Source organism: Hibiscus syriacus, unplaced genomic scaffold, assembly GCF_006381635.1.
Source record: "Hibiscus syriacus cultivar Baekdansim isolate YM2019G1 unplaced genomic scaffold, ASM638163v2 tig00113722_pilon, whole genome shotgun sequence".
In the NCBI taxonomy this organism is placed as follows: domain Eukaryota; kingdom Viridiplantae; phylum Streptophyta; class Magnoliopsida; order Malvales; family Malvaceae; genus Hibiscus; species Hibiscus syriacus.
Window position 1 is genome coordinate 1,821,742 of NW_024063469.1, and position 24,350 is coordinate 1,846,091.

Sequence of the window (24,350 nt, forward strand, 5' to 3'; positions counted from 1 at the left end):
CTTTTTTAAATAAATTGAAAATTATTTTTTAAAAAATAATTTATAAATAATGATTAAACATGTATCACATAATAATGAAAATCCAACTAATATTTAAGAAATGGATTCATGAACAAGGTTCAAGTCTGCTCGAGTACGGACAACAAGTGCAACATATAAAGCACAAGAGAGCAGTAGTTGATAAAATCCTCCAACCACCAACTGTTTAGTTTGAACATACACATACCAAGCAAGATTAACTTCAGTTCCCAACTTAGTAAGCTTGAACAACCCTCTCATCAGAAGTTACATGAAGAAATCATGGCTGTCAAGAAGATGAACAACCCTTGAGCATGCTAGCCAAACCAGGATCCCCTGCCCCCCAGTATCCACGGCGACAGTACTCATCCATCTTAACAGTTGCACCCTCCAGAACAAAAATATTGTCCTCCTGCATTTTCAGCATGTTATATTCCATAAGCTTCATCAACACAGCGTGTCCCTCCACATAAGCCTTATCAATCTCATTGATGTGCTTGAGACAGCCTTCCATTATCCAGCTAATGATCAACTCATTGTAGTTAACACCACCATGTTCTCTCAAGAAGTTCCAACTATGCCAGAAGCAGTCAATCATCGAATTGCTGGGCTTCCTATCATATGCAAAACGCAAAAGTTGTTTCAGACCACCAACTGCGGCCTCCATAGCAGGTTTTAACTCCTGACGGTTATCCTTTTCAAAGTAACTTAATGTCCCCGCTAACGGAAAGATTTCTGCAGGCTTCTATCTGTTTTCACGCAATGCCTTAGATACCTCTCCATACTCGTCCATAAAAAAAATTCGGCCATGAGCATGTTTTATAAACAATGTGGATGCCGGTTTACCAGAAAGGCGTTCGAGTTTTAGCTTCGTTGCTTCCTTAGCCATATCAGCATCTTCAATTTTCCTCCTTGTGATAAGAACCCTCAATTCATCGACCTTCTCCGTGCTTGATTTCAAGCCTAAAATCTTTTCCTTGATTCTACGCTCAATCCCCATGTTATCATTCTGGTCTTCATGCAGCATATCTACCTGACCATCCAAAACCAATAGAACAAACTTGTTAGTCTTTTTGGCCTTTTCAAGCTTTTCTGCCATTTTCTCCTGCAGGGCCTTCAGTAGAGTCTTCACACTCACCGGATTCTTCTCCTTTTTATCAGTTTCACTAGCATCTTCTTCCCTTTCATCTGCACTAGTAGGGAGACAAAACTGACAGGCAACAGTGTCTACAAAAGACCTCGTATCATGCTTTTTGTCCAGAGATATCCAAATGAGCTCATCGTACTTCTTCAAAGCAACCTTACATATTTCTTTCGCCATCCACGTTTTTCCGGTTCCAGTCTCGCCAATGAGAATAATTTTTTACTCGCCATTTTCGCCATTTTCACCGTCTTTGAACCAGTCAAATATCTGCTGTGCACTTTCCTCCGTCAATGAAATAAGAAGAGATAAATAGTATGCTTGTTGTATGAATTGCATGCTAAAAATGCGTAAATGATACGTTTGTTAGATAATTTACTTGCTAAAGCAGTTATATAGCATGCCCATTATATGTTCTATATGATAAAGTAATTATGTGTAGATATTAATTTCTATGCTAGAGTGCCTATAAAAAATTTGTTGTATGAAGTGTATGTCAAAGTGTCCCATATGTTGCGTTGATATATTATTAGTATGATAAAGTAACTAAATAATAATGTTTGATATATGAAGTGCATGTTATCATGTCTATATGAAATGTTTGCTAAAAATGCCATCATGGTAAATGTAATAAGTGAAATACGTGCTTATATGATGTTTTATATCTTTATTAAAGACCCGCGTCATAAATTAGTGAAAACTTGTTTGGTATAATTGTCATGCCATGCCATAAAGTATAGACTTCTATGTGTTTTCTTTGCGCTTTGTACTTATATGTTCACTTGAATATTTTTTTTAATAGTCGGGAGTGATTATAAGGTAGTATTCGTTCAAAAAAATTTTAATCTATTGACAACGCATTAAAACCCAACAAACGCAATTACTCGAATCTAAAATTTCTCTAATCATGTATGGAAGAAAAAGAGTGCTAATTAAACATGTCAATACAGCTCTGTGCGTAAAGAACCAACCAAACATAAACAATAAAGTTCCATCAGCTACCAGCAACACAAAAACGCACATAGCAGCCCCCGTTCTAACCAAACCAAGTTAGCCTAGAATGTAAAAAGCAATAGTAACCAAAAGCAAAACCAAGAGCAGTTTAGCAAACCAATCCATGTATCCAGCTCACGCTTGTTCCAGGAGGCGACACCTTCTTCCAATTGCAGGAAGAACCCCAGCAAGAATAGCAGACCATCTCCGGCATCGAATTGCCCATTTACAGATTTGATTTGTTTCCAATCAACACAAGGAAGCACGACCCCTTCAACAGCTACCTTTAATCACTCACTAGTAGCTCAAGAAACCTGTTTGCTCCTTTTTTAGCCAATGTGTCAGCAAGTTTATTTCCTTCTCTGTTAATTAGATTTATTACACCCCCACAGCTAGATAAAGCTTCAATACAGGCTTTGGTTAGATACTTGAAAGCCAACGAAACCAGATGCAGATTTTTAATCCACAACACAGCAGTACTGCAATCAGATTCAACAATTAAATTCTTCTTTCCAGCCCAGACAGAGTCAAAGAACAGCAAGCAAGCTTCCTTTATTGCTAAAAGTTCGGCAGACAATGGATCCGATGCACCTATCGATGTAGAGAACTGCAACAGGATTTTACTAGGATATCTGGCTTTCACAACGTAATAAAAATATGAGTAAAATAAATCTATTTATTTGTCGAAAACGCCTTTCAGGTGGGCCCAATATTAGACTTCGACTTAAGAAAATAGATTAGGAGTCGTCACCGATCATTTATTTTAAGAATAAAACGGGTTGATCGGATACCCTATTTCTTACCTTATCTGCGTCTTACTAAAGATGTGTTGGATTCGAGAGTCGATTACAGTCAAGGAAGGGTTAGCACCCTTGAACTGCCCTTTCGATACTATGTAATTTCCAGTTGTCTTTGATTAAGAAAATTTGTAACTTTAAATCAAAAGGTGAAATAACGATTCAAAACTTACCTCTGATTGCTTGAAATAACCTTTTATTTCTTTTGCTGTCAAACGATTACAAGACTCGTTTTCCTTTCGAATATTCCTGTTTTTCTTGTATTTTTTGTGTAATATGCTCTATGTGAAAATCATGTGTGTCCTTGTTCTAGTTACAAGCATCTTATTTATAGTCTAAAAGAGACTATTTTAACCCCGATTTATTCGGGTTTTGAATCCTAAAGGGGCTGAAATTTGTTGGTTGTTGATGTTGATTGAAGTCCCACTAACACACGTTTGTCTTGTTGTTGATTTTGTGAGAAACGACCGGAGAAAATGGTGGAGCAGCGTACGGCGTGAGGAAACTTCAAACGACCGAACAGCATGGGGCATGCAGCGCTAGGGTTTCTGAAAACCCTAAGTTTGCACGAGTTTAGCTTGGAAACTAGTTTGCACGTGGGTTTGGGTCTGGTGTACTGGGCCACTTGCTTTGTAATGGTTCTTGGGCCACCTGTAAAATGTAACATAAATATATATATATATATATATATATATATATATATATATATATGGTTTGCAATAAACAAATATATTATATAAAATAATATCCAAGGACGAAATTTGATGTCTTTAGCTACCCCTCTTTGCTCATTATCGTGTAACGAAAATAAAGCAAATATTAAAAGACACAAATTTTGTTCATATCGAATGTCCTCCTGTGTGGAGTTGAAATCCGACATTGAAACTGATTTGTCAATTTAAATCACGAAATGACTCCCTCGTCGTGAGGTTGAGTAAAAAACTAGAAAATTCTGAGCACGAAATCCTTCATCGTGAAGTTGAAATAGAAATCAGAGTATCAAAAAGTGGCTTTTGGATCACCTTTTGGCTCAAGATACTTCGTCGTGAATGTGAAACTTGACCCGGAAACTTTGGTGTTGTTGTGTTACAGATAACTCATTCGTCGTAAAGTCGGGTTAATCTGTTAGGGTACAATACCCTTCGTTGTGAATTTGTATATGATAATTGGATATCCTTCGTCGTGAAGTTGAAATCCAAGTAAGTTGTATTGTTCCCAGTCCAATATCCTCCGCCGTGAAGTTAAAATTGACTCTGGAACTGGGAAATTGTTTGTTGACAGCCCCTTCGCTGTAAAGTTGAGCTTGTGTTGTCTCGAGTCTAATATCTTTCACTGTGAAGTTGAAATTGACTCTAAATGAAACTGAAAAGTTGTTTGTTGACAGTCAATCACCCCTTCGCTGTGAAGTTGAGCTTGTGTTGTCTTGAGTCCAATATTCTTCGTTGTGAAGTTGAAATTGGCTCTGAAACTAGGAAATTGTTTGTTGACAGCCAGCCGCCCCTTCGCTGTGAAGTTGAGCTTGTGTTGTCTCGAGTCCAATATCCTTCACTGTGAAGTTGAAATTGACTCTGAATGAAACTGAAAAGTTGTTTGTTGACAGCCACCCCTTCGCTATGAAGTTGAGTAACCACCATCAATTTCCGAATGCGCTTTTGAATCAAGTATCTTTTATCTTGAAGTTGAAATTTGACTCTAAAAGCTGTAAAAAATTATGTGTGCTAAAAATGATAAATGTGATGCTCTTAAGTATGTCTAAGATGCATGCAACATGAATGAGTTATGTTTTATCTCTTGGATTGGAGTCCCGTGTTTTGTCTGCCAATCTAGTCCATGGAATCGATCATGCCCCATTCTTTTTTCAAGCTTTGGCTTTACAAACCTTTCATATATGAGACTGTTCTGTTTGAAAATGTTTTTCTCATTTTTTCTTGTTTTAGGAGGGAAAATAATAAAAATGCTGTAAAATATTGTTCGCAATTGAATCAAATTATAAACATGAGTTCAAAGTATATCAAAGGAACCAATAGCTCTTTTAATGTTTTCAGAGTTACAGCTCTTTGGCAAATGTTCAAATGGATGAGTTGGCTTTAGGTTGGCCTCCTTTCTAAGGTTTCGGTCATCCAAAATGTCATTTTTTGAAATATCAAAACATGTTTTTTTTGGCATTTTAATTGGGTGCAGAAAAAATGACGCAACTAGCATGATAAATTACTAGACCTTTTATTTCAGTCCTCTGAAATCTTCCATTTGTTCAAGTTTTGTAAGCTCCTCTAACAAAGGTAATGCATAAATATCGTCTAAAAATGAAATTCTTGAGTGCTCGTATGAAATTGACTATAACAGGTGTTCCTTAACTCCCTTAGTCCATTTTACCGAAACTTCTTGCTTAGAAAAATTTGATTTAATTTGTCGTTATCTAGCTAGCTGAATCCATAAAGCCGGGGCATTTAACCAATTGCTTTAGATGGACAACTTAACATTATAATCAGTTTTATCAAGTTAACTGAAGGGTTCATCTCATCACAAAGTCTTCGGCCAGACAATAGCAGTGGAGCAAACATCGAATTGCCAAGTGTTCGAGCAATGTCATGGTTTGAACATAATCTACTCATAAGGCCAAGGCTTTCAAGTTTTCTCTATAACTAATTGCCTTAGCGAAATAGCTCAGTTTTACGGATTTAATTTCTTAAGATTGTCAAGAAGAACCTGTTATAGTCTAGGTGTTGTTGAAAGTCAAAAATTTCATCTTTAGAGTTCAATTTTCAAGAAACTGACCTAAGCTAGATTCACTTACTCGACTATTACATCTGTAAAGATAATGATCATCATTGAACGTCTTAAACAAAAAGTATAGTAATTGTCATATACAAATGATGCCCCATGTTGTCCGCAACTTATGAAAGGAAAATGTTACATTGGTTAATTGCAAGAGAATGGTACGGTGTTTGAGTGTATATTCTGGGTAAGGTAAAAAGTCCTTGTTTTAAATCATGTTACTTTGTCAGAGATCTGTAACTTTGAACCATTTACAGAGTTTCTTAATTCAGTTGATATTCAAAGAATTGCAAGTTTGCAAATTTGATTCATTTCTCGTCATCATTAAAGTAACATAAATTTATTCAAACGTTCTTACAAAAACTTAAGAAAAAATGGAAAAAAACTCAAGCAGAATGCCTTAAATGATGAAATGGTATTCCTCACTTGGATGCCCCCGAGTTGTTGAAGTTGATCCAATTCTTGTTATATATTTTCTGTACGATTCTCTTGAATGTGGAGTAGTTCTCGATAGTGTGCCTTGGGACACCGCTATGATATGTGCAATGAGCGTTCTCATTATACTACCTGGGGTACGGGGACTTCATGGATTTCTCTGGATATGGTGACACCATATGTGCGTCAAACAACTATTGGTAAAGCTCCTTATATGTCATATGATCGAAATGTTCTCATTTTTTATGAGACATGTGAATGTAAAAAAAAATGTGAAATATGCAGGAATGCATGATGCATGCAATGTTTTATCTTTTAAGAGACAAAAATATCCTGACAGCTTCTGACATGTTGACTAGTCTTCTGCATTCGTCTGTCACCGGTTGAATAACTTGTTGAACTGCTCTGGCTTCTCTGGATGAACAGTGCAAATGTTGAGTTGCTTTTTCTACTGGCCCAAGAAGTCTCGAATGACTGCATCTCTGGCATTTATCTTTTGTTGAACCTGTTACCAACGAATACGTCATTGGAGCCCTCAATTGATATAAACTATGTGAAGTTTATTTGTCTGTTTCTTGAATTCATCAGCAATGGTCTCCAATTTTAGCCATCGTTTTTCCATTGTTGTCTTTGAAGGGACTCCCAAGATCAGTAACCTTCATCTTGCCCCTGCAACCTCTGCCAGTCAGTTCTTCAAAGATAGACTTTCATTTTGCTTGATGTAGACCCGGTTCATTCTGAGTCCTTTATAATGCAACAAAGTGATATACTCTTCAATTGTGGGCACCACGTCTTCTGGATTGAATGTGACACATAGTCGTCTTGTAGACTGTCCTCTGTATTTTCATCTCTTTTATTACAACCCCTTTGTCTATTAATGCAGATTATTCATGTTTAACAAACACGTTTTTGGTGGATCAACACCTCTTTTAAATGATGCAAGTGATGAAAATAAAATAAAACAAAACAAAAATGAAAGGAGTTAGTGAGGTGATAATAATGAAAACAATTATGAAAAAGTCCTACCCCACATGCTTATTATTTTCTACCCGGACATGATCTCTATCTCGCATGCTAATTTCAAACAAATCCTAACTGCATATTTTTCTAGTTCGCATACTTTGAACAGAAAGTAAAGCAGGAAACAAAACAATATAGGGTTTGAAATGAGGTTTTAGGGTGGGCTCTAATTCCCTGTACTCACCCGGTTTAGGTTCTAAAAATATACCCGAGTTGTCCCTGCTGGTGCCTCCTTGGGCTTTCCAGACCCTTAGTCCTAAGCCTATGACAAGCTTATGTGGACTAAGTTAAACTCGAGAGGACACATTCTCTTATGTCTATGTGGTGAATAAATTCACACGAAGACATAAAGTATATGAATCCCAAAGGCTACTTGCTAAGCATGTGCGGTGAATAAATTCACACGAAGGCGTCGATTTCACCCCACTTAAATAGGGTTTGGAGCTCGGGTATAGAGCATGAAATGAAAATTTTGAAAATCTAAAACCATTAAAAAGCGTCAGTACAACTATTTATTTTTTTAAAAAAAATCAAAGATAAATAACTGGAATCAAATAAATAAATTAAAATTAAAATTAACTATTTTCGCATAAATGACAACCGAAAAATTAATTCTGGCCTGACTCACTTACTTGTCCCCAGCAGAGTCGCCAAGCTGTCGTGGCCATCTTTCGGTTGGACCCGGAATTGGGCTTCGACTGTAATTGATTAGGCTAGAGTCGCCACTGATCACTTTAAAAAACATTTAGGTGGACCAGACACCATCTTACCTGATCTGCGTTTACCAGAAATGTGTCGGGCTCGGGAGTCAGTTACGGTCAAGGAATGATTAACACCCTTGAACCGCCCTTTCGGTACCAATTAATTCGTCGGTTGTCTTAATCGTGAAAATCAAAATTTAAATTGAAATTAAAAAATTCAATTCGAATTAATTACCTTTGATCGATTGAAAGTATCCCTAAAAAGTCAAAAGTATTAGATTGTAAAAATAAAAATAAACATGAGAAAAGAATAATAAAAAATATTAATATAATAATATTAATAAAAAAATTTAAAAATAAATAAATATATATATAACAATGTAAAAAGAAATAAAAAATATTAAAATTAGGAGAAAATGAAAAATATATATAAAATAAATAAATAAATAATGAAATAAAAAGAATAATTCAAAAGTTGTTACATCTCCCATGTTTTCCGTGTAGAGAAACTGGATTTGCAATGAAAATACTCCACCACTCCTCGTGCTTTTAGATACTGGCTTTGGATCATTCACGCTTATTTTTTGTCTTTTTCTTCCCTCGATTTTTTTAAATCGTTGCTCCTTCCTCTGATTTTGGTTACACATTTTTCTCTCTGTGTCCTTTCCTCTTGATGCTTGAGTTTATTTATAATCTAAAGAAATTTATTTTTAGCTCAGATTTAGAGTCTTACTTGGACTCAAAATGATTCGGTTTTAGTGTTTCAATAGGACTTAAATATGTTGGTTTTAGTGTTTCAATAGAACTCAAATATGTTGATTTATTTTTTGAATCTCATTAAATTAGAATTGTTGAGTGTGGGGCCTACAAAAGTAATAAAATAAAAGTAATAATAATAATAATAATAAATAAATAAAATATAATATAATATAATATAATAAAATATTTTTGTAGACCCGAAAAAAACGGATATCTAAATTACTTATAAATACATTTTATTTTAATCATTAATCCTTTAGATTTATCACTTAAATTATTTATTTATTTAAATAATATGAATTTAATTACTTATTATTAATAATTAATGAAAGAACTGACATATTTATTAATATTGATTATTTTTATATAATCATATATTTGATTATCTCTATTTATGTATTCTATATAAAAGGCTATTATTAATGTTGCTCGTGTAGTCCGCTTACTTGCCCGTCGATGCAGCTGCTAACTTCACTATCTCATCTCCAATAACGAAGCTAAAGATGATTAGTCTTCAAAATTTGGCTCCAGTAACGAAGGCGATGATGCTCTCCTGGCTTTCTGGGATCCATTTCTTTTGTTGAATCTTGGTGGTCTCGATACAATCACTGCTTTCTGTTGTGGCACATTGCTTCTTACACGGACAAAGCTAAAATTCAAGTTGAAAGAAGTAAAGTATAATTAATAATAGAAAATGGAGAATAAAATTAAAATAAACCAAAATTTAAAGATCTAAATAAGGTATTTGATTCTATATTTTTAATAGTAAAAACCATTAGGGGTAGAGCCTCCAACCCCTACATAAGTTCGTGCGGCCTTTAGATGTTTTGCTAGGTTGCTCGATATATAAGTCACCCTAAACTCTTCGGTTACTGTTGCTATAACAATAAGAACGATGAAAAAATCATTGAAAAACGTAAATAAGCGTGTGTGGGAAAGTTTTTTGGCCTGAATGCCTGATTTTATGCACACCAAATTCTCTATATCCAATGGAAGTGGGGAGACCTCCTTTTATAATGAAGTCCCCTCATGACTACTCTTACTCTAACAACAAGTAAAACTCTTTACTTTAGTTGAAACTCTAATATTTAAGTCCTATTCAAACAAGGTCTATGCTACTTGGCTTTATTTTCCAAGTAATGGCCGGCCTTGCTAGGTGGACAGGCCCAAAGTCGGTGATGGACTCGGCCCTCGGTGCACCCTCGGTATGCACAGGCCTTGGCCCTATGTGCCCCTGATGTGTGCTGCCCTCGCCCCCAAGCGGCCCACTTTGTGTGTTTATCTCGATTCTAAGCGCACACCCGGCGTGCGTTGGCCCCGGCCCTAAGTTCGTCCCGTTGCTTGTTGGCTGGAGCCCTTGGCTGACCTTGTCGTGTGTTGGCCTCGACTCTAGACGACTCTTTCTGTTTGATGGTCGTGCTTGTGGGTAGTTTGGGGCGGGCATGTCTTGACCCTTTCAGCCGTGTGTGCGCCTTGGTCTCGGCGTGGTCCTTGTGGGCCGCCTGGGCTACGTTTGTCGTACTCTAGTGGGTGTTGGTCTTGGCACCACATCGGGGATAGCCTGTTCTGTGTTGGTATTGACCCCACGGGTAGTCTGTTATGGGTCGACCTTACCCACAAATTCGCGATCCGTGACAATAACAACGAATGCTAAACTGAAGACGATGAAGGGTGATGTTAGTGTGTTGGCTCGTGAACTAAATAAGCTTGAGGATAAAGGACTGGATACAAATAGACGGAGACCATCAACGATCCAACCCATGAATATTGGATAGATTTAATTATAAAATAAGTGTTCAAATTATATCATTTTTTTACGAATTGGTAGTCAAGCTATTTTTTTAATGATCAAAGTGTATAATGTTTCAAACGTTATTATTTTAGGTGTCTGGGATGTAATGACCGTTAAAGAATCTCGTTAAGTGACACGTGTTCGGGTCACATTCTAATAATTTTAAAAATTTATTTTTAAAAAAAATATAATATAATATAATTTAAAAAATATATAATTTTCTTCCTCAAACAATTCCCCAATTGTTTAAAATTATCAGAGGACGTCATATGTCATTTAACGGTAGAATTTTATGACTATTACATCTTGTACACTTAAAATGATAATATTTTTAACTTTAGATACATGAATGATTCAAAAAATAATTTAAAACCTATACGTGAAAAACTATATAATTCATACACTTATTTTATAATTAAGCTTATTGGATATAGTATATATATCGAAACGATGAATAGGGTTTTATCTTGATATACCAAAAAAAAACAAGTGATTAAAGAAAAGGGTAAAGTATATAAATAGTCTCCAAACTTTTAGACGACTTGCATTTTGGTCACTCAACTTTTAAAACTTTTAATATAGTCATTAAACTTTTAGTTATTTTCAAAATGGTCTCTACCGTGACGTGACACGTTAACTCCGTTAAAACAACACCCCCTCGCCCGGTGTTCTTCTTCTTCCTTCTTTCTTTCTTCTTCTTCTTCTTCTTCTTCTGCTTGCACAGTGGCTATGGAAACCTCGCAACTGTCATCTTCCTCCGTTCGATCCGCTCCAGTTTCTTCACACTTACAGAGATACTAATATTGGTACTTTTCTTCTCTCTCTCAATTAGTGAAAGCAACATCATAATTGAGTTGCTTGTTAGTATGTTTTAGGAGATAATTGAAGCAACTAGGGTTCTGATATATAAAAGAAATAAACTTTAGATGTGTTGTACTGGACGTTGAGATCATGTTGTGCTTTATCACTTTCTCTTAATCAATATTCAACAGTGTAGGGTTTTTTGGTGATTCCCTAAACAGAAACATGTTTGTTTCTTTGTTTTGCACTCTGAGACGTGTCTCCGGTGATGTGAAGAAATGGCGTCCTGCAGGAGCTGATCGTGGCTTTGCTTTTCTCGACTTTAATCTTACCAATGCATATCATCGAACTAATCTTTTGGCACGCTATGGTAGGTAAGTTGTTTCAAGCATTTCTTACCATAGTTAGTAAGGTATTTTGTTTTGTGTTACCGGAGCTTGAACTACTTTATTTTGGTTGCTTTTAATGCAGTTCCCTCTTCCTTGTCTAATGCAGGTGGTCAGCTAATAGTAATGGTGGTAAGTTGGAAGCTCTTGGATATAAATAGGGTTATGGAGTTGATATTAATATTCCGGAAGGCACCTGGGAAAAGGCTCCAAGCTTCCTGATCTGATCTTTAACACAGGGAACTGGTTTTCACCTTGTGTCTGAAAGTACACAACATTTTATTGATCGGAAGTTAAGAGAACCAAACATATTAAATAGGGGGTTAATCTATGGCCATGGTCCATCCCTGTTTTTCCTCGATTAGACCAATTTGAATCCCTGTTAGTTCTGCAAACAATCTCTGAGCCACTGTGCAAGAAGAAGAAGAAGAATAAAGAAAGAAAGAAAGAAAGAAAGAAGGAAAAGAAGACGGGGGTGTGTTTTAATGGAGTTAATGTACCAGGTCAGCAAAAATTGATGGAAGGTAACGGTAGAGACTATTTTGAAAACGGACTAAAAATTCAATAATTATATTATAAGTTTCAAAAGTTAAATGACTAAATACAATCGCCCTAAAAATTTGGGAACGGTTTATATAAAATTGAACACAACACACACCTACATATGAATTCTCGTAATTCGTTAAAAAAATGAACAGTAGCAACTTTCCAAACAAGGGTTACCACCAACGGTCCAACCCATGCATGTTGGACTTACTATAAAGTTTTTTTTTTAATATACAAAATTGAAATCACAGCTACCATCAGCTTGGATTAGATGGGAATAGTATGTTGATTGTTGGGTGAAGTGAATACAATTAATTGTTTTGCGTTACGAACATGTCTCAGCTTGCCAATTACTTTATATAAAATCAGCGGTCGACTTCTGCTGAAGAATTAAACAACTAGGTAAGGTTGGTTGCGGGTCTTTTATTCAAATAATTCCCTTCTTAAAATTATTTAGGTAATTCACACCTTCTACATTTAATTATCAAAATGATATTCTTTTATAGAGTATATGTGCCGTAGAAGAAAAAGGGCGTATCATGTCACAAGTATTTTTAAAAGCATGACTAGTGTGATATATCCTTTTACCCTATATGACATGTTAACAAGTAAAATTAAATATTTTAATCGATTTGAAAAGACACGACTGATGTTTATTGACGAACATATCGGAGAATTATTTAAAATTTCATATAGTTTTTTTATTAAAAAAATCATATAATCATATTAACGTGATAGGCAGAGAATTATATCAATGTTTAGCTCCCCTCCAAAGAGCGATAGAAAATATTTTACGCTTTAACTCATCAAGCTCTCACAATATTCATGTAATCCTACAAGGACAAATATTTGGTGGGATTCATGGTTCTATCATAAAGTCTTATCTGGGAATTTAAAATTTGAAGGGTAAGAGACATTCAATACGTGAGATGTGAGGGGGGAAGTTTTACCGTACGACAGTATTAATATACAGTTAAGAAAATGCGCTATCAGTTTTGTTTTTTTTTAACAATACCATTAAAAAATTACTGGAAACATTATTATGTCTACCCAAAACATTATTGAGCTCTTTATCGAGCTTGGTAATATATCCGGTAAAAAGTTACTTAAAATATTATTTTTTTTCTACCGAATATATTACCACACCCGGTAAAGCGCTCAATAATAACATTTTCGGTAGAAATAATAATGTTTCCAGTAATTTTTTATTGGTTTTGTTAAAAAAATAATAACAAAACCGGTAATGTCTTTCTTTAACTGTATATTAGGCTGCCGCACGTAAGACTTCCCTGTGAGAGGGATTTGTTCTTCTTCGTACCAATTTTGTTGGGGTTATCAATGACCCATACATATATCATCACTACAAGGAAAGGAAATATACCTTTAGTGACAGTTTAAATAATCATTAAACGCCTTAAATTTAGACACTAAAATATACAACGATAATTTTAAAATCGTCACTAATAATTAATCACTATTATATCAATAACAATTATTCTAAAAATTATCACAATTGTTCGTTTTTGACCATCTAGTTGACACTATTATCAATACAAATTCTGATGAATTTGTGTGACACTAAAAATAGTTTTTCGTGACAATCAATATTGTCACACTAGTAAATTTCTAGTGACCAAAAGTTTGACACCATTATCAATAGAAATTATGATATTGTTTGAGATTGAAAATTAATTTTATGACCATCAATATTACTACACTAAATAATTTTTAGTGACCAAATGTTCGAAATTATTATCAATTAAAATTGTGATAATTTTTTTTAACACTGAAAATATATTTTATGACCATCAACTTTGACACATTAAGTTTAGTGATAATATGTTAAACACTGTAATTATTAAAAGTTTGTGGCTGCTGCTAAAATAAAATATAAAGTTTATGGCTGCTGCTAAAACACATTCAGCAGATCGATTCAGAGTCAACTTATTTTCTAATAAATAAAATAAAATGTTTGAGTCATACCTTGTATGAAAAGTGAAAAGAGCTATGAATAATACGATTTTATAAAATTAACAGAAAAGAAAGGAAAATAATACTTCATCAGATGCGAGTTATTGAATACCAATATTACAGTAGAAAGAACAATTTCAATAGAAAAATACATCCAAAGAATCTTTTATAAAAATATAATTTTTAATAGACTTTTACACTATTTTTATAATATTTTCTAATTATAATTTATGTAAAAACATTTGACGTAAAATTAACGGTTTTCCTTTGTTAAAAGGGTAACTTTTACCCATGTAATAGACTCAATTTATCACTTTCGCCCTATCGTATTTTTGTATCAATTTAACATTCGAAGTTACTCAATTGCATCATTTTATACATTCTCCTAACTAAATTATAAACATTGAACCCTAAACCATAACCTCATAACATCTAAACCCTATACCCTAATTTAATGTTTATAATTTAAGGTTTTAAGTTAAGGAAATGTATAGAATGATGCAATTGAGCAACTTGAGAACATTAACTAATGAACAAGGTTTTTAATAACTATTTTATATTTAAATAAAAGCTTGAATAATTATAGTTATTATTTTATAATAATTTTATAATTATTGATATATTTAAATTTAAAAATATTGAAATAAAGTTTCTCTCCAAAATTAACCCTCGTGTCTTTATTAATAAGGGTACGTTTGGTTCACGGAATGTAAGATTACCAGTGGGAATAAAAGATTACCAAGGAATAGGATTACTGAGAATGTTGTATTTTGTGTTTGGTTGGTTTAGCAAAAATGTAATATTACCGTGTTTGGTTAAAGGAATAAAAGATTATTGGAATGTATATTTAACCAAATTGTCCATATTATATATTTGTATAATATTACAAGTTGGAAAATATTTATATATTTTCTTTAAAAAATTTAAATTCATAAAATTTATATAATTTTTTTACAAAATTAAAAATATAAAAAAAGTTTAATGAAAGGGTAAAATTTTATTTTAACCCCTGAACTTCATATAAAATTTTAATTATAGACTTTTTTGTAAATCTAAAATAATTTAAGGATAATTTTATAATTTAACATTCGTAGATTTTTTATTATTAAATGACAGAAGAATGATATTTTTAGAAAAAAATTAAAGGCATTTTAGTCTAAAACGTCGATAATGTTACAATACCTAAGGAAAGGGAGATAATGACATTCTCGGTAATATATCCAAAAAAATCTACCTATTGATAATAAAACATTATCGGGAATGACATTTCCGACCAACCAAACAGGGGAATGTAAATTCCATTTCCAAAGGAATCCCACATTCCCCGAGGAATCCCACATTCCCCATCCAAACACACCCTAAAGTAGTCTTTATTACAATATTAAGTATTGGACAAGGTCCCTTCTTTTTTGTTTTTCAACCAATAATTAAAGGGCATTAACTAGACTTCTATGACCCTCGTCCACCACCATCTACTCTTTAAAATTAATTTTTGGGTAAATTAAGGCTCTTAACCTTGTGGTCGTGGGATCAAGTCAAACGATGGGCAATTCATAATTTTGATTGTCGGAGGTCTTCCACGGAAGTTGTTCTTAACCTGGCGTTGGGGGCAGCCTACTACCTTACCTCCCCCTCACCCCATTACATATGGGAATAGGGTCATCTAATTTTATATGTTTTTTGAAATTGTACATAACATTATATTTTAATTCATTTGATTATCATAAAAAATTAACAATGATACTAACATATCATTATAAAATAAGATCATATCATCATTGAAAAATAAAAATTATAATAATAATTTTATTTATCTTTTAATGAACAAAAATAAAATAAAAATGTGATATTAAACATAATTTCTTTTAAAATTGGTTAAATAGTTAAAGTGGAACCATGAAAATAGATGAGCACTAAATATATGATTTAACTTAAAATATATAATAGGGTAAATTACAATATTCCTCACTTAATTTTATTATTTCTCTTATTTTACTCACCATATTTTTAATTTTTTTAATTTGCTCACTGAAATTTACAGATCGAATCATTATGCCCACTCCAATGTTATCTATCTAATGTTGTGATGATGTGTATTTTTTTATTATTTAATATAAAATAGTTGAAAATATAAAGGGTAAATTACATTGTTCCTCATTGAACATTACTCTTTCTCTTAATTTGCTCACCCAACTATAAAATAAAAACAGAAGGTGGTCGGATGCCACCGTCGACCGTCGTAGATGGTGGTCGTTCGGTTCCAAATTTCATGGGTCATTTCATCTCGACACCTTGAGTCCGAATCCAACCTCTATTTTGTCAGAACTTGCTCCCAAGTCCATGAATTAGAGATTGAAAGTGAGGAAACCGAATCGTTTCAATCAAGATTCACGGATTTTGGTATATTTTCTGGTGAAACAACCACTAGATTCAGATATCGAACGAACACAATAAACAATGGTAGACAGTGGCCGAAATAAAAAATGATATGGTGGCCGACGGCGGCAACCAATCACCTTATTTGCAAAGTAGAGAGAAAATAGGGGAAAAAAAAGGACTCAGACGACGTCATTTTGGTGTATTTGAGTTTTTTTTTTAAACGACGTCATTTTGATGCTTGTTCCATGTCATAACACCGTTAAAAAGTTAACAGCGAATTGAGCAAAATGATTCAATCTGTAATGTTCATTGAGCAAATTAGAAAAATTAAAAGTACAGTGAGTTAAATAAGAAAGAAAGTAAAATTCAATGGTGAACAATGTAATTTTTCCTATATAATAATAATAATAATAATAATAATAAAACATGTGCGAGGCGGAGGAAGACGGGTAGTTCTTTGTTATCTCTTTGTTGGCCTCTAAAGGAAGTCTCTATTGTTTTCCTTCTTCTGAGCCTTTAGCTTCTATTCTATGGTTGTCCACTCTCACCACGTCGAGCAAATATCGCCTTAGCCATGCCTTCCGATCCAGATAAAACAACTCTCTCAAACTCACACATTCAAGGTATAATCGACCGCATATCAAAGTTGCGCAACCTTACTGAAGAATATGCAAATAAAGCGGATCCACCTCAGTAAACCACCACTGCAGCAAATAACCAGACTCAAAGCCCCCAAGGTGGCTTTACCGGCGGCGAAAGGGGCTGAAGTCAGGGGACCAAAAAAATCGAGAGCGACAAGGGGAAAGATGCGAAAAACGATGGTGTATACAAGAAGACGAACGCGCTACATGATCTGGGAAAATTGTTCAAAGAACTCGATTATATGTATCGTTCATTCCATAAACTGGAGAAGTTCGAGAAGGATCTAATCGACCCACTCAAAACTCTTGAAGACAATGTCAAGGACATCGTGACTGATCTGAAGAAAAAGGAATTACCAAACTGGTTCAGCACAATCTACGTGTGCTGAGAAACAACATCACCAGAGTTAAGATCCTTATCTCGTCGCTGCATCAGGTGGTCGGATTAAATTCCGAAGGTATTCGGGGCTTGCAGACTACCGTTGCAACCGGAGATACTGGGGACCTGCCTCACTTATACGGGGAAAAGCTTTTTGAAGAAAACTATTATTTCCTAGAAATTAGGGAAAATATATAAGCCTTGAAGATGAAAGGCTTAAACTCTGCTTGTTGTGTTTCACAATTTTCCCAAAAAAATCAGAGGTAAAGAAGAGGTTTATGAGATTTTGGTGGGTTGGGGAAAATTTAATGCCACCACAAGAAAACAGGGAATGGGATGAGAAGGACATTGTAAATGAAACTCTCAAGATTTACGAGGAGAAGGGACTTATCCAGCCGGTTTTGAAGAAAAACATATTAGAGCCCAGAAGCTACAAGATGGACTCGATTGTTCGTTCGTGCTTGATCAGTTTCACCGAGGAGGCTGGCTTCTTCAAATATGACCAAGAGGGAAAACCCACCATGGATTTTTCAGCCTTTAACAAGACATGTATGGTGAGGTCTGAAGTAGCCGTTGCTCTTTGGTTCTCTAAGTATCTTAAAGGAAGTGACAAGGATGAAGAATCAGAAAAACCTAAAGAGTAGAAGGAGCAAGAAAAGCTACATGTAGATCTAGTAAAGCTACAGATGTTGTTCAATTTTCCTGATAAGGAAACATTAAAGAAGGCTAGTCGGCAATTTGACAAATTGTAGACGTTGTTTAATTTAAGCAAGCAATTTTTAGGTTTACCTAAGGAGTGGTTGGCCAAGATGACGACCCTCAAAGTTCTTTACATGGGCAAATGGGAAACCACGGCAGGGCGGCCTCGTCATATCGAGGTCGAAGACATCGACTTCTTAAAAGCGTTGAAAAAGATGAAGAATCTAAGACTTCTTAGTCTTCAAGGTGTTTCGGGTATCCCAAAGATTCTCGACGCTGTTGAGTAGCTTGAAAACTTAAAGATCTTAGATCTTAGAGCATGTCACAACCTGGAGAGATTACCAGACAAGATAGGGTTACTCCAGGAGCTGATTTATTTGGATTTATATAAGTGTTATCTGCTTGATTAGGTGCCCAGGAAGTTGAGTGAACTCAAGAAACTTGAAGTGCTTAAAGGTTTTGTGATTGTGGATACCAAAAACTCATGCACTCTCGGCGACTTATCAAAGTTAGAGAAACTGAGAAAACTAAGCATTAATGTCAACACGACGAACTTCAATATTAATGATGCAGAGGAGTCTCTGGTTAAATTCAAGCAACTTAAAAAGCTAAGGATAGCGTGGGGATCAAGGGGAATGCGCAACAGTAGTAACAAATAGCTGCCACCCGAGGCCAAGAAGCAGCAGGCGCCAAGTAGTTTAGCGACAGACCAAGACAACAGGATGGGACCATTAGATGTTTTCAGAAATACAGTCAACAAGGTTCTGGAAGACAATGCCAATCAAAAGACCACGAACGAGGAGGATAGCAACAAGAAAAATGGTGGTGTTGTAAAGAATTCAGTCGTCAAGAATTGGTTGGAGGTTGTTGCTGCTGTTTTGGGGAAATCGGGAAATAAACAACTTGAACTTAAAGGTGGCAACTGTCGTTTCGATGTCAAATAAAATTCCTTCTTCTCGAATAATAAATAAGGAAATTCGTAGTAAAAAGAAGTAAGGGTCGAATCCACAAGGACTTAGAAAATCACAAATTAATGTTTGAATGGTTTTAACCAGGTGAAAATAGTAAAATGGGAGGTTTGGTAAAATGAAATTAAAATGGTAAAAATAAATAAAAAGCAATTTAAATAAAAAATAAGAGAATAAGTTTGTGAATAAATACAGTAAAAGTAGCCTCAAGCTTCGCTTTGACTCAATTTCCTTATGATCTTCGAATAAGGTTTTCTCTTCGGGATTCACGTCGGTTACTTTGTCTACAAGGGCTATCCCCGTGACTCTATCTTGTATACCGAATACCCAAGGCAATCTTTGATTCCGGCTTCGGTAATTGATTCTAACAACATCAATTGTCGTAGATCAATTATCGTTTAAGTTCATGGCGTCCAACTCGGATTGTTGCTTCAATAATCGTCAATTTCGATCTCAATTCCCTTTTGGCGAAGCTATCTCGCCAAGTGTGTTCCCAGGAAGTCGAATTGCTTTCTATAAGTCGAATCTTCCTCCCACACATTTAATCGCAACAACCTCTTGACCAAAGTCAATCTATGATTTTGAAAACTGTTTTGATTTTGAAAAATAAGCGTAGAGATTGAGAGAGATATTCCGAAGATATTAAGGGCCTGTTTCAATTCTCCCGATGGAATTAAGTCATCGCTACAGCTCTCGGCTTATGAAAAGGTTAGCTAAGCATGAAAAAAATCATACATACTTAGCATTTTGAAAACAAAACTTGAAAAATAAAAGAAAAATGAAAAGAACTTGACAAGTAAAAAGAGAAAACTTTTATAAAAACTAGAGAGAAAAGAATATTGTAATCTGAATGATGAGTTTAGGCTTACCCCAAGTGGGTATTTATAGCCTCTCAAAGCCTAAGGGATAAACAAAGGAAATAAATAAAATAATCCTAAGATAATTGTTTTTCAAATTTAAATTAAAACTTAAACTAGTCTCCTAATGCATCTCTGCTCGTCCATCTTCCAGAAGGCGTGCGGAGGAAGTCTTCTAGAAACCATCGCTGACTGGACCTTCTAGAAACTACCACGTCAGACAGTGTCGTGTCCAGAGTCGTGCCCATGTCTCCAGTCGTGACGAAATAATAAAAAAATGCAGAATGCACCCGTTTTGTCACTAATTCTGGAAAGTAAGGACCTGCACGAAAACAAACATAACACGACCAATTTAGCAGCAATAATTCCATAAAACCAAAGAAATAATGAGCAAAGATTGACGATTTTGAACACTCATCAAATTCCCCCTCACTTATCTCATGCTTGTCCTCAAGTATGATTAATCAAATTAGTCAAAAACACAATTTATCGTTCTTTGTCAAGTTTCACATTCAAGGAATGCAAGGTAGAGACCACAAGAAATATTCAAGTCAATACATCAATCAATTAAACATCACTAATTAGAACAAGTCAAGTGCAATTGCGATATCCATTCATTCATCAATCTTAATGCTTATAACTCAATACCTTACCGGGATTCACTCAAATCACTCAATGTGTTTGGGGTAAAGAAATGCTCAATGTCAGAATTGACACGATATTACCATAAGCCTGCAAGCAAATCAAATCTCCACTACTAATAAGAACAAGACACATAAATCAAAGGGTCTTTTATTGGTTGTAACGGGGCTTAGGTAAAGGTGGGGGAAAAAGCAAAATATATGGCTAAATATTCAAGGCAAGGAACTAACAAATGATAATCTCAACTCCATTAAAACATTAAGCACACCAAGAATAAAAGACTAATTGTCAAACAAAAAAATGCATTTGATTTTTTCACACTTTTGTTGTTTTGTTTTCCATTTTTTTCACGTCTTTTTTTCTCTCTCTTTTTTCGAACAACATTTTCTTTCCGAACTGCTATTTTTTTCGCATTCAACATTTTTTTTCAATGGAGCATACAATGGTAAAATTATTCACTTGCCCTGAAAAAGGTAGAAAAGATGGATAAAATAAAAAGGCTCGGGTTTATAAATGTGGTGAAAATAAATAAGCGAGAATAGGCTCAAAAGTGTTTAAATAAGGGGAAAATGCATGGGTAGGCTATTTAGTGGGGAAATAGGATGATTAATCCTAAGGTGCCCAAATCATTTTTAAGCATCATGTTCATATGTAATCTCGACAGTATTCAACATGCAGGTTCTAGAATATCAATGCCAAATTCGACACACTCAATCAAACAAAATGCGAGCGAAAATGATATGCTCGTAAAGGCTCAAATCTCACCAGATTGTTTCATGCATTGAGCTAATCACATTTCAACCAACAAAGGCATGGAATATCACAAAAGCACCAACTTATCACAATTCATGTTATTCGCTATTAAGAACATCCTAACCTAAACAATTATGTGTTCCCAAACAAGCATAACATTCCAAAAAAATATTCAACAAGACAAAGACAATCAATGAGGTTCTCGACAAATCCAACCAACACATATTAGCATCGAAACATAAAGATAAATAAGGTGAAATTCAGTCCTACACTCTACTCCCCCTCACTTAAAGCGTTTTGCCTCAAAACGTAAAACTAAAGTGCAAGAAAAGGGATAGAGTACGCCCCGGATTTCATGTCGGTTTTGCTAACGTGCGCCGGTCTCCATATGAGTGTGCTAACATGCGTCATTTAATGAAATGGTGTGCACGGTTGGGACATTATTTTTTCTGCTTTGTTCGATTGTTCACTACTCAGTAGTCTACAAAAATTAGCATTGTTCGAATCATAATTTCGTAAATCTTCGTCGTTCAAGTTTGAATAAAAAAAATTGTTTCCTGTGAAATAAAAATAAAAATTAAATTAAACATGCTTGTCGAAACAAAAACTAAAATTAAAAATAAAAACAATAAAAATAAAAATAAAAATAAAAATAAAAATTAAAATAAAAATAAAAATATAGCAGAATCGAAAGCAATGGGTTACCTCCCATGAAGCGCTTTTGTTTAACTTCGTTAGCTCGATGACCTGAATCAGATTTCAGGTTCTTCCAAGTTGAGATCTTCAATTAAGCAAACTTCGCTATTCGCATAATACGGTTTAAGCCTGTGTCCATTTACTTTAAATCGAGTGCCCGAATTGTTTTCAATTTCGACTGCGCCATGAGTGAATATTTCAGTTACCGTATAAGGTCCGCTCCATTTTGATCGAAGTTTTCTTGCAAAAAGTTTTAATTTTGAATTAAAAAGAACTTTTTGCCTGATAGAAAAGATTTAGAAACAATTTTTCGATCATGAAATTCTTTTGTTTTGTCCTTATATATTTTGGCGTTGTCGTAAGCATCTCTATGGATTTCCTCAAGCTCCTGTATATGTAACTTCTGTATTTCGCCAACCACTTCTAACTCCATATTGCACTGTTTTACGGCCCAATATGCCTTGTGTTCTAGCTTTACAGGTAAATGGCACGGCTTACCAAACACAAGGCGATATGGCGACATGCCGATAGGTCCTTTATATGCGGTTTGATAAGCCCACAAAGCGTCAATTAATTTCAAGCTCCAATCCTTGCTATTCGGCTTAACTATTTTCTCAAGAATCGTTTTTACTTCACGGTTTGAAACTTCTGTTTGTTTGTTCGTTTGCAGATGATAAGCTGTAGCAATCCTGTGATTCACTCCATGATTTTTCATAAATACAACAATTACTCAGTTGATGAAGTGTGTGTCGCGATCGCTTATTATCGCTCTTGGTGTACCAAACTTGGAAAAAATACAATTCTTTAGAAATTGAACAGTAGTTTTTGCATCATTATTTCGAGTGGCTTTAGCTTCTACCCACTTCGAAACATAATCAACCGCAAGGATTTTATAATAATTGCCAAAAGAAGAAACAAATGGACCCATATAATCAAGTCTATAAACATCAAATATTTAACATATGTGTATAGGATTAAGGGGCATTTTGTTTCTTCGACTCAAATTACCTGTATTTTGACAATTATCACAAGATTTTCAAAACAAATAAGCATCACGGAAAATATGAGGCCAAAAGAATCCGCATTCGAAAATTTTATGGGCGGTCCGCTTCGATCCAAAGTGTCCACCATATGAATAAGAATGATAAAAATTTAAAATTAAGCTTACATCGCTTTCAAGAACACATCGTCTAATTACCTGGTCTGAACAGTGCTTCCAAAGATACGGATCATCCTAAATGAAGAAACGAGATTCTCTTTTATTACGGTTTATTTCAGCTATCGTTAAATCAGATGGCAATTTACCTGTAGCTAAGTAATTGATTATATCTGCAAACCAAGGTATTGATGTTTGCGCCATCATCAAGCTTTCCTCCGGGAATTCTTCACGAATGGGAGGATCTACTGTAGTGATTGGAAGTCAACTTAAGTGATCGGCCACTAAGTTCTCATATCATTTCTTGTCCTTGATTTCCAAATCAAACTCATGGAGGAGTAAGATCCAACGAATTAGTAGTGGTTTCGCCTCTTTTTTGCTGAGTAAGTACTTCAAGGCTGCATGATCAGAGAAAATGACAACTTTAGTGCCAAGAAGATATGATCTAAATTTATCTAATGCAAAAATAATAGCAAATAATTCTTTTTTGGTTGTAGAATAATTCCGTTTTGCAGAATCCAATGTACGGGATGCATAACTGATAACGTGAGGTTCTTTCCCGATCTTTTGTCTGAGCACAGCCCCAACACTTCCATCCGAAGCATCACACATTACTTCGAAGGGGAAAACCCAATTTGGTGGTTAGACTATGGGTGCCGATACCAACTTCTCTTTTAGCACGTCGAATGATTCTTGGCATTGTTGGTCGAAATTGAAGGCTTTATCCTTCTATAATAGCTCGCATAATGGTTGCGCCACCTTAGAGAAATCCTTAATGAATACACGGTAAAAACCTGCATGACCAAGGAAATTGCAAATTTCCCTCACCGTAATGGGGTAAGGAAGTGAACGTATTATATCGATTTTCACCTTATCTACCGCAATTCCTTTATATGAAACAATATGTCCTAGAATTAAACCTTTATCAACCATAAAGTGACACTTTTCATAATTCAGAACAAGGTTAAATTCTAGGCACCGACGTAATACATTTTTCAAGTTTAGTAGACACTGATCGAATGAATTACCGTAAATAGTGAAGTCG

At 34.8% G+C, this 24,350-nt stretch overlaps 1 protein-coding gene and 1 pseudogene across 1 annotated transcript; one reads left to right on the forward strand and one right to left on the reverse strand.

Annotated features, from left to right (window-relative positions):
- Positions 1-307: 307 nt before the first annotated feature.
- On the reverse strand, positions 308-1,339 carry LOC120187141 (putative disease resistance protein At4g19050). Its single transcript, XM_039190922.1, has 2 exons — positions 794-1,339; positions 308-712 (listed from the first exon to the last, which is right to left on the reverse strand). Exons 1-2 carry the CDS (start codon positions 1,337-1,339, stop codon positions 308-310), a joined length of 951 nt encoding a protein of 316 aa, XP_039046853.1.
- Positions 1,340-17,842: 16,503 nt separating this feature from the next.
- Positions 17,843-19,097, forward strand: LOC120187142 (annotated as a pseudogene).
- Positions 19,098-24,350: the final 5,253 nt, after the last annotated feature.